At 31.7% G+C, this 11319-nt stretch overlaps 1 protein-coding gene across 1 annotated transcript; it reads left to right on the plus strand.

Moving 5' to 3' along the window:
• The first annotated feature begins 586 nt into the window (after positions 1 to 586).
• Positions 587 to 10813, plus strand: LOC133181525 (TNF receptor-associated factor 3-like). Its single transcript, XM_061316012.1, has 9 exons — positions 587 to 853; positions 6326 to 6430; positions 6882 to 7049; positions 8187 to 8267; positions 8462 to 8539; positions 8649 to 8768; positions 8938 to 9051; positions 9151 to 9325; positions 10242 to 10813. Exons 1-9 carry the CDS (start codon positions 587 to 589, stop codon positions 10811 to 10813), a joined length of 1680 nt encoding a protein of 559 aa, XP_061171996.1.
• The last annotated feature ends 506 nt before the right edge of the window (positions 10814 to 11319 follow it).

Consider the following 11319-nt stretch of genomic DNA (forward strand, 5'->3'; position numbering starts at 1 on the left):
GAATACCACATTATTTTTTTAATAACAGAATAATTTTTCTCGATAAAATTTTCCTCAGAAAAGTTTTTTTTATCGTAATTTCATTAATTTCAATAATGAGAACTTTACTCTAAATACTAAATTCACAAATTGCTTATGATTTTTATATATCTGAAGGTATAGGCATTCCTCACGCCTTGTCACCCATCTCCTTAATTCATCTTATTTGAAAAGCAAAAGTAAATAAACTACAAAAGTTTTAGTTGTGATATAAATACGTCTATAGGTGCAAACAAATTGCAATCGCATTAGAATTATTTAAGATCTTTAGTAAACATACACGATTATCTTGCCATTATGTGTGTGACAATTTTTAAACAAGGAAGAACTGAAACTAAAGAATCATTTAAAATTGTAAACAATATTTTGAATGTCAGACAAGATAATATTTAGGAAAATGTCACAATAGATTTCTTCAACTTATTGATGCTGATATAAATGTATTTTTTAAAATAGCTGACTGAGAGTTTTTCTAAATATTGTGAAATGTAAATTGGCTGAGTTTGTTCTATTTTTAGCATACTTCCCTTTTTCAGTGTATTCCCACATGGATCAGAAATTGCCGTCTCTGACATTAAATGCATCCCTCCCTTCCCTCCCACACCAACAGACACCCCCGGGTAATCCTGACTTCGTGTCCCTACCAGCCAAGTACAGATGTACAATATGCCGTGGAGTCCTCAGGGACGCTGTACAAACACTGTGTGGTCACAGGGCTTGTGGTCAGTGTGTGGACCAGCTACTGACCGGAAATCCCAAGAGAATCAAGTGTCCAGCCAACGAGGAGTTTTGTGTCATACTAAATGGGACTGAGGTAATCCATACAGAGACATCTTATAATTCTATTTTTAAAAAAATCATTATTTTATTAATTTATAAATAAAATCATGTATATGTTTCATTTTTCGAAATCCTATTGTAATAATAATGGTAATTAAAAAAAACTTAATTGGATACATCAGTTTATTACAATTTGCTGACTGCCTCTACAGACATTTTAAAAGTTTACCTGCATAGGCCTAGTTATGAAGAGGTCATGATATGGCGTTTGAACAATCATAAGCTTTCAATTTCGAATCAGAATGTTTAGCTCATTTTCTTCTTACTAGCTCTACTTAACAAACTTAATGGTGTCAACTCATTTAATTTGACTATTGAGGAGAGAATTTCCTTTTCTTACCAGCAATCAAATGTTACATATGTATGCGATATATCTTTAAATTAAATATATCTTAATTTTACAAACATTTGTTAATGGTTCACGGTATAAACAGCAACTTCGCTGTAAGATCTGAGCTAGGACGATTGCATATTCACTTTGATATCATTCAAAATACGTTGTTATATTGGCATAGATAAGGGAATCTTGATGGTGAATTTCCCTTACTTAGTGAGGCTTTTAAATGTTATAAAAACACTACATCAAAATGGTTTTACTTCGTTGTATTCTTGTATAACTTCAACCATATTGATATTAAACTTAGTGATGTGTCACTTTCACAATTTAAAGCTAAGCTTGAAAAAATATTAATTAACTTCTATAACATTACATGGGAAAAAAGATAGGAATTTGGAAAAGGATGGTTAATTATATACCTTCACCAGCCTAAAGACTAACTTTTGTTTTGAACCCTATGTAGTAGATCAATCAACATAGATCAGTCATAACAAGGTTACGAATATCAGCACACAGACTAAAAACTGAAATTGGACGATATCAAAAAATACCTAAAGATGAACGAATTTGTTCACTTTGTGACCACAATGAGGTTCAGGATGAAGTTCATTTTCTCCTTGTATGTCCTCATTTTCGTGTACAAAGACATGAACTCATAAATATTTGTTATAATAAATGTCAAAATTTTCAGTCTCTATCTTATGATTATCAATTTCATTGGCTTATGACTAATGAAGACCCTGACATCCTAAGATCACTTGCTAGATTTCTTAATAACCTTCCTTAATAGAAGAAATTAAATATATTGGGGGATGTACAGGTACATATGTATGTCAATATATTCTTTGATATACATAAATGTATTCTTGTAGTTACTTGACTATATATACAATATGTATATTCGGTATATCTTCTGTATATTCATTTACCAGTGATTATACAATTATAAATTACTCTCTTTATCACTTTATCACATAAGAAGTTTGTTGTATCATTCTCCTCCTTTTTTATTTGTTCTTTTGTTTTTATTTTTTTTATTTTTTTTATTTTTATTTATTTATTTATTTATTTATTTTTTTGCTTCTCCGTGTGCCCAAATTGAACTAATAAAGCTTTTATCTTTACTCGAGATAAACAGAAAAAGAAAAAGAAAGAATTCCTTCCCGTTAAGATTATAGATTGCACACGCTCGCAATAATTATTCAAACATAGGCCTGCTAAATACTCTTTGTAAACTCCAATCACGATCATACATAAATATTTTTACAGGAAATGTCACGGAAGGTATTCAGTGCCTAAATAGCTGAAGACAATCCTCTTTAAATGAGTAAAATCATTTCAATCGGGGGAAACGGGAACTGACAATTTCTGCAAAGTAATAACCTGTTCTTAAAATTTTGAAAGAAAGTAATCTGTCTTCTCCATTGGAAAAAATAAATAATCTGACCTTTAATTATTGTAGACGTGGTCTTTTTCCGATTTTTTTTTTTTTTTTTTTTTTTTTTTTTTTTTTTTTTTTTTTTTTTTTTGCAGGTTCGTAGTACCGTTGGGGTTGGGTGGGGAGCACCCCTCATCCATTATTTTAGAGTACTTTTTTGCTTAAAATTTCGTATGAAAATTTTTATTTAAAGGTCGGTAACTCCCCAACTTTTTTACAGCAAGATCTGAACCTCCAACATTATGGTTCTTAATCCCCCCCCCCCAAAAAAAAATGTGAATGAGAGCCTATGCATAAATTACTTTGATGATAAAATACGTAATTTAATTTTTTTTAATTTCATATTTTGAATTGAAATATATGTAAGCATAGTTAATGTTCGTTCTATCATTTGGATTCTCCTCCTTTTTTGTTTTATTTTGTTTGTTTTATTTTCGTTTTTGTTTTTTGTTTTGTTTTTTTTTTTCTCATCCAGGGGACCAAATTATGCTTGTATCTTTTCTCTAGAAAAAAAAGAAAGAAAGAAAGAATTCCTTCCTGTTTAGATTATAGATTATACGCACTCGCAATAATTATGCAAACACAGGCCTGCTAAATACTCTTTGTAAAACTTTAATCATGATCATACATAAATATTCTTAAAGAAATGTCATGGAAATGCCATTCATTGTACAAAAAGCTAGACAATATCCTCTTTAAATGAGTAAAATCAAAGAGGGACGACAATTTGAATCGGGGGAAAGGGGAACTGACAATTTCTGCAAATAAATAACATGTCCTTAAAATTTTGAAAGAAAATAATGTGTCTCCTCCACTGGAAAGAAAATAAATAATCTGACCTTGATTGATAGTATCTGAGACCCTCCCCCCCCCCCCACACACACAATAGAGATTAAGGCATTGTTAAGTGTAGCCATTTTGTTACACCACAGGTACTTGTGGACAGGACCCCCCACCCCCACCCCCCCACGCCCCGATATTCAACTCTGGGGCTTGTTGGACATTTTTTTCACAAATTATATTTATTGCACTTATTCATCATGTGTACCATAGGAAAAAATTGTGAAAACCCCAAAATAATCGTTCCACACACAAAAAAATACCCCACTATACATTATAAGAGAGTATATATATATATATATATATATATATATATATATATATATATATATATATATATATATATATATATATATATATATATATATATATATATATATATATATATATATATAAAATAAAATATAATATAATATAATATAATATAATATAATATAATATAATATATATAATATAATATAATATAATATAATATAATATATATAATATAATATAATATAATATAATATAATATAATATATGTCCAACAAGCCCAAGGGTTGAATATCGGGGGGGGGGGTCCTGTCCATAAGTACCTGAGGCTATGATCTACGAAAAAAATGCAAGCATCAATGAAAATGTAGTCATAATGTCACAGGTACGCAGAAAGTCATTTTATTGACGTCGGAATGTCAAATTGTTGTCGACTAGTCTTTTTTCCGATTTTTTCCAGTTCGTAGTACCAGTTGGGGTTGGATGGGGAGCACCCCTCACCCATTATTTTAGAGTACTTCTTTGCTTTAATTAAATTTCGCATGAAAATTTCCATTCAAAGGTCGATAACTCCCCAACTTTTTTTTTACAGCAAGATCGGAACCTCCAACGTTATGGTTCTCATTTTTTTCCCGAAAATTAATGTGGATGAGAACCTATGCATAGATTAATTGATGATAAAGAACTTAATTTGATTTTTGTTTTATTTTATATTAAACTTGGAATATCTTAACACAAAAATGAGGGAGAAGCGATTGAAACAGAAAGTTACTTGACATGTTTTAAAAGAGACTGCAAGACTGAGATTAAAGTGAGAAAAAAGAAAGGAAGAGGATTAGAAGATATACAGGAGGATAATTGAGATCCTCTTAATTAAGTGCCTATCTGTTAATTCCATACAAAAAAATCTTAATATTTATTGATAACATCTACTTAACATATCTTAATATTTTTAATAGAAGATTCAAGCATTGAAATTTGTATGGTCAGTTATTTCAATTGATAAAATTCGTGTCAAATATTTAATGTAATAAATAACGTTTAAATGTATGACATTAATAACGTTATTTTGACGTAACGTCAATGTGTACCCAATACTACAGAAAGCCTGTTTAGGACCAATAAAAAAAATATTTTTGAATTCGTTAAAACGAAATGTCAAAATTGTTATAACGAATTTGATTCGTTATATCATTTCTTTTTTAATTTGTTAAAATGAATTTAATCTGTTATTACAAATCTGTTGAATTCGTTAAAACGAATTAGAAAAATTATTATAACGAATTTAACTCGTTTTAACAAATTCTAAAATTTGTTATAACGAATTAAATTCGTTAAAACGAATTTTACAATTCGTTATATCGAATTCTTGTGTATTTTTCTATAGACCCTATTTTCAAATTAGATTAAACGAATTACTCATTATAACAAATTTAAGAACTTGTTTAAACGAATTAAATTCTTCATAACAAATTTTAGAATTCGTTTAAACGAATTTAATCTGTTATAACAAATTTTTGAATTTGTTATAACGAATTCAACAAATCTGTGAAAACAGATTTAATTCCTTATTACTAATTCAAAAAATTGTTATCACGAATTAAGTTATAACAAATTCGACAATTCGTTATATCGAATTCAAATATATTTTTGATAGGTTCTAAACGGGCTTCCATAAAATACCGTGCGTCACGTCCTAAATATATATACTTATCATTTCGTCAGTTACGAAATTAAATGGGGAATGCCAATGGATTTATCTTCAAAATCATATTCTATCTGCAAAAACAGAATATAAACATTGGTCACGGACTCGAAATCTCTGTTCAACCATCAAACACTGTCTACTTTTTTCAGGCAGAATCAAATATCAATAATTAGGATTTTAATTGGTTAAAAGACTGATTCTAAAATATATCGTGGATGATTTATAGAAAATAGAAAGTTGAAATGTAGCCATTATAGAACATATTAATTTTTTTAAATGAATTGCAATGTTTGAACACTGAGATTGAATTTTTTTTACCCATTGAATTTATATTTGCACTGAGATTGAAATTTTTAACCCATAGAATTTATATTTGCAATGTTTGAACACTGAGATTGAATTTTTAACCCATTGAATTTATATTTGCATTCTGTACGAGACTTGGCTCCTGGACCAAAAAATTAGATGAGATCAATTTTTATCTCACTCTCTATTTTCAACAATTAATTCTTTTACTTTATATAAAAAGTGAGCTCGCTTAAGTTTTATGGCTCTGGAGAAAGGACATAGGGTTTGATGGTTTGAAACGAGTTTTTCAGTCAGCTAGCAATGTTTGGACGCTATAACAATAAAGGCAAGCGTACCATACATCTTTGTAGTTAAATTATAATACAATAGAGTGGTAAAACAGTTCTCTGAAAGAGAAAATAACTGCAATTCTTGGGATGGTTGCACTCTATGTAATTTTGAATTGGATACTTTGTATCATTTACTATAGGGTGAAATATTTGATACAGAAAGAAACAAGTGCTTGTGTAGAAAAATCAAATTTATTTCTATTTCATTCTTTATGATTTTCGTGTCTTATCAGATACATGGCGACTTCAGTATCCGGAGAGAGGTTCGTAACTTGGAGGTGTACTGTGCTCATCAACAGGAAGGATGTAAGGAGATTATACAATGGAGAAAACTGGAGGTAAATTATAACCTTCATGTTCAAAATTCAGACAACAAAATAGGTCAAGCGGGGAAAACGTGCATCAATCATTTGTATAATAAAAAGGTGAAGATAACAAACAGTGATCGATCACAAAATCTATAAAACTGCAAAATGTTAAGAGGGCATAAAACACGGACCTCCGGAAATTCCAGAGGCGGGGTCAGATGCCTAGGAAAAGTAAGCATCCCTTATTGACTGGTTACACCCGCCGTAAGCCCTACATATTAATCAGATAGACGGAACATTCCGTAGTCAAATTCAATATAAAAGCAAGAGCCTGTCAATTGGTATAAAACACATCAGACAAAAGATGACCCAATGATGGGTTATACATGTATTTTGTAAAGCATTTGAAGTATTTTTTAAATGTTGATTGTCTATAATCTTCATTCGTGATCAATGTACAGGAAAATGCTTTTTATTATAGGTACATGTGAAAACATGCGAGTACAAAGTCACGTTCTGCAGATATCATCCAGCAGGCTGTCAGATAAATCTTCCGAAGAAAGATGAGGAAAGTCATGCAGTGAATTGTGAATTTCGAACTGTTTGTTGTGAACTTTGTTCCCAACATCAAACTTATAATCGTCTAAAGGTAAGGGAAAAATACCCGCTGCTAAATTATGCAATTAATTCCCTTCAATTTTATGAAAATATCAGCTGGTTTTGTCGAATTTCTTGTGGTTTTATTTTGATTTTGATGCTGTGTGCTTATTTATATTGGTTTAGTGAATAATCTGATCCAAATTTTAGCTCACCTGAGCTGAAAACTCAAATGAGCTTTTCTGATCACCTTTGTCCGTCTGTCTGTCTGTCCGTCTGTAAACCTTTCACATTTTCAACTTCTTCTCAAGAACCACTGAACCAATTTAACAAAAGTTGGTACAGAGAATCCTTGGGTGAAGGGAAGTTTAAATTTTTAAAGGGAAGGGCCAACCCCCTTACAAGTGGTGATAATCAAGAAAAGACAAAAAAAGGGTTGGGTCATTAAAATATCTTCTTCTCAAGAACCACTTGGCCAGAAAAACTGAAACTATTGTGGAAGCATCCTGGAGTAGTGTAGATTCTAAATTGTTCAAATCATGGCCCCGGGGGTAGGGTGGGGCCAAAATAGGGAATCAGTTTTACATTGAAATATGTAGGAATTTTTTGAAAAAATCTTCTCGAGAACTACTGGGCCAGAAAAGCTGAAACTTATGTGGAAGCATCCTGGGGTAGTGTAGATTCTAAATTGTTCAAATCATAACCCCCGGGGGAAGGGTGGAGCCACAATTAGTATTACTTAGGGGAATCTGGTGACGAACAGCAGGGCCAAAGTAACTCAGGTGAGAGTTGTGGCCCTTGGGCCTCTTGTTATTTTTGTTGTTCTTTGTTGAAGCATTATTGTATTTAAGGTTTGTTTTGAAGTATAAATGTTTTTAACCGATTTTTTTTCTGTTTCCTGCAATAATATTTGTGTTGTTAGACAAATAATCTTTTTACGCTTTGCAGAGATTTTACTTTTTTGTTGTTTAATTCTATCATTAAATTTTTATTTTCATTTTTTGCTTAAATTTTTATTTCGTAGTTTTGTAAAGTGTTTTTTTTTATTTGGTGTAGAAAGATATATTTGTTTTGTTTTTTTTTAAATTGTATTGTTGCAGAATATCTTTATTTCGATGTTGCTTGTTTCACTTCTGTTTTCAATATTGTTTTTCTTTGCATTTACCAGTTTCATATATTCCTTATCTAGAAACACAAAGAAACGGAGTGTCCTAACGTAATAGTGAATTGCAAATACAACTGTGAAAAACAGCCATGCCCAAGATTGGAGGTAATCCAAGAAGACTAAACACAGTTAATGCGGAAAACGAGTAGTAATAAAGTCTATATCTTCAATTTTTATTTATGTATTCATTTACCTGGTATGGTTGTTTAAATCCATTTACAAGTAGCTTATATTTTTGAATTACTGATGAAAAACTGAAATTGTAATCATATTCATGAAGTTTGGAATGGTCGTTCCAGATGAATGTCCATGCCGAGGCGGAATGTCCCAAAAGACCACGATTCTGTAAATATCATACAATTGGATGCGACTTCACGGTAAAATGGTTTATAGGATTCACATTATAGAATCTCGGGTATCACCAGTCCATAAGTTTATAAAGAGAAATATTTATATGGATCAGGATCATATTCTTGTCATTTAAAGGGTTCAGAGGAAGAAATAAGGAGACATTGTCAAGTGTCCCAGGATCAGCATATCCAGCTCACAGCATTACAATCACAAGAAACCAGCCTAGATAATGTCAACTGTAGGAGAAAAATAAAAGTATTATAATCATAGCATTACAATCACAAGAAACCAGCCTAGATAATGTCAACTGCAGGAGACAAATACAAGTATTATAATGATGATTCAAAAATTATGACTGAAAATAAGTCATCGGTTATATGGGTTTTATAATCTACGTAATAAATAATACATTTCTTCTTTGAAGGAACTTTCAACACATATACAAAGTCTACAAGAGATTTTAACGGAACATTCAAAACAAATGGAATACCTTACAACAGTCATAGAAGGCGTTAAGACATCAATAAAGGATATAAAGGTTGGTATATTGTTTCAGCTCATGATGATTAGTGGGGAAATTGTCCTTATTATGAGTGTTTTAAAAATTATAATAAATCCAATATTTTAATTATGTAAGCTGAAAGCAGTTTCACAGACAGAAAGACTCATTAATGTAGAACGCAGAGTTGAAAACATGGCTGACAAAGAGGAGATGGAGAAACAACGTAGAGATATATTGTTGTTAAAAGACAAGCATGGGACACTGGAACAGCGAGTGACGTACTTGGAGAGGGCGGGTCCAGAGGGAGGCAGTGTCGCGAATGGTAAGTGAAACTGCTGCAATACCAAATGCAAAATTATTTTGTTATCGTTCCGTCCGAAGATAAATATTTATTATTGAAAGAAACATGAAAACCAACACAATCTCTTTATAGTGCACGTAATTTACTCTTGTTATCACGCATTCTCGGCTTTGAAAATACCCAAAAATGTCGGCAGGGGATGCTCACTCCTCTATGACACCTGATCCCACCTCTGATGTTTTAGAGGTAATTTGTATTGTTTAATGGATTTTGAGCTTGAATACTATTCGTTATCTCCATATATTTCAGCTATAAATTTTAAGACAATATGTACTTTGATAAAAAAAAACCTTCTGTCAGTTATTTAAATTTCTACACTATGGTGGCATAGTTCTGCCATCATTTGACAGATAATTATTTCGGCTTGTCAGATAATTCTGTTGACTTCTCGGAGCTTTTTGGTGAGTACTCACTTATATTCATAAAACGTGTCTATGGCCAGTTTATACAATCCAGTTGACGACATTTTTTTTCTGAAGATCTGATAAGTCGTCATAATTTTCTGACAAGTCGACATAACATCTGATAAATTGACATAACATCTCAAAAGTCACCATCATAAAGCGACAAGTCACATAACATCTGATAAGTCGACTTCTCAGATAATTATGTTTACATGTTCGACACAATGTCTAATTGTCAGATATTATGATGACAAGTAGATTTCCGTAAGTGTCATTAGCAAGATATTAAAGTACTGAGTTTCCAGTCATTATAATTATCTCATATGTCAACATAAAGATCTGACAAGTTGATATCTGATAAGTGAATGAAATTATTTTACAATTAGTGGCAGAAATATGCCGCCATACTACATGTACCCTACTGTGGTCCCTAATATGCTACACGACTTGATTTTGTCCAGAAACGGTGCGATCACAGCTTCATCAACACGATCGACAACTAGCATTAATGGATGCTCGGTGTGCTGAGATAGACTTGAAGATGCAGGTTATGGAGGCGGCAAGCTACGACGGAGTGTTGATGTGGAAGATAAGAGATTACAGTAAAAGAAAGCAAGATGCAAAGACAGGAAGGACTGTATCACTGTACAGTCAGCCATTCTACACGGGAAGATTTGGATATAAAATGTGTGCGCGTGTTTATTTGAATGGAGATGGCGTTGGAAAAGGCACGCACTTGTCTTTATTCTTTGTTGTCCAGAAAGGTGAATATGACGCGCTGCTACCATGGCCTTTCAAACAGAAAGTTACGCTGATGTTGTTAGATCAGGAAAACAGAACAAGACATATCGCTGATTCGTTTAGACCAGATGTAAAAAGCTCTAGTTTTAAACGACCGAATACAGAGATGAATATAGCTTCTGGTTGTCCAATGTTTGTAAGTCACCCTGTTTTAGAAACACCTGGATACCTCAGAGACGACACGATATTCATCAAAGTAGTGGTAGCCACCGACGATTTGAAACTACATTAGGGTCAAATTCTGGAAATTGAAAAGACTGTTGGCTCGAAAATGAATTGTTTCAATTGATATTTCAATGACTTTTTCCCAACATTTCTTGAGCACTGTCAATTTAGTGTTTTAAATCACTTAATACTATCAATGCGACTCATAATTATCTGAGATACAGGCATTTTAAAATTAATCCAGTCAAGAAAAAACCTCTGTGAACGTGCACCTATACTCTATAAAAGATGACAGGAAAATGTTTATCTTCCAAATTGAATTAGCAATATTTCCTTTAATGAGTTATGCCACAATAAATTGTATTTCCTGGATATTTAAAGTATCTATTTTCATATATGATTTCATTTTAACAATTTTTCATTTTTTTTTCTGAAAAAAAAAATACCAACAAAACATTAATAAATATTAAGAGGTTATATTGGTCTTTCAATGAAATCATGTCAAAAAAGATACTTTAAACATCAATTAAATAAAATTTTGGTGTAGCATACATCCTTTAGGAAGCTGAAAAC

Source organism: Saccostrea echinata, unplaced genomic scaffold (assembly GCF_033153115.1).
Source record: "Saccostrea echinata isolate AGI-Se365-2 ecotype Australia unplaced genomic scaffold, CSIRO_AGI_Sech_v1 ptg000009l, whole genome shotgun sequence".
NCBI lineage: Eukaryota > Metazoa > Mollusca > Bivalvia > Ostreida > Ostreidae > Saccostrea > Saccostrea echinata.

Coding starts and splice junctions, on each gene's coding strand:
- LOC133181525 (XM_061316012.1), top strand. CDS start 587: ATGGATCAGAAATTGCCGTCTCTGACATTAAATGCATCCCTCCCTTCC. Junction 6,431..6,881: donor TACAATGGAGAAAACTGGAG/GTAAATTATAAC, acceptor TTTTTATTATAG/GTACATGTGAAAACATGCGA. Junction 7,050..8,186: donor AAACTTATAATCGTCTAAAG/GTAAGGGAAAAA, acceptor TTCCTTATCTAG/AAACACAAAGAAACGGAGTG.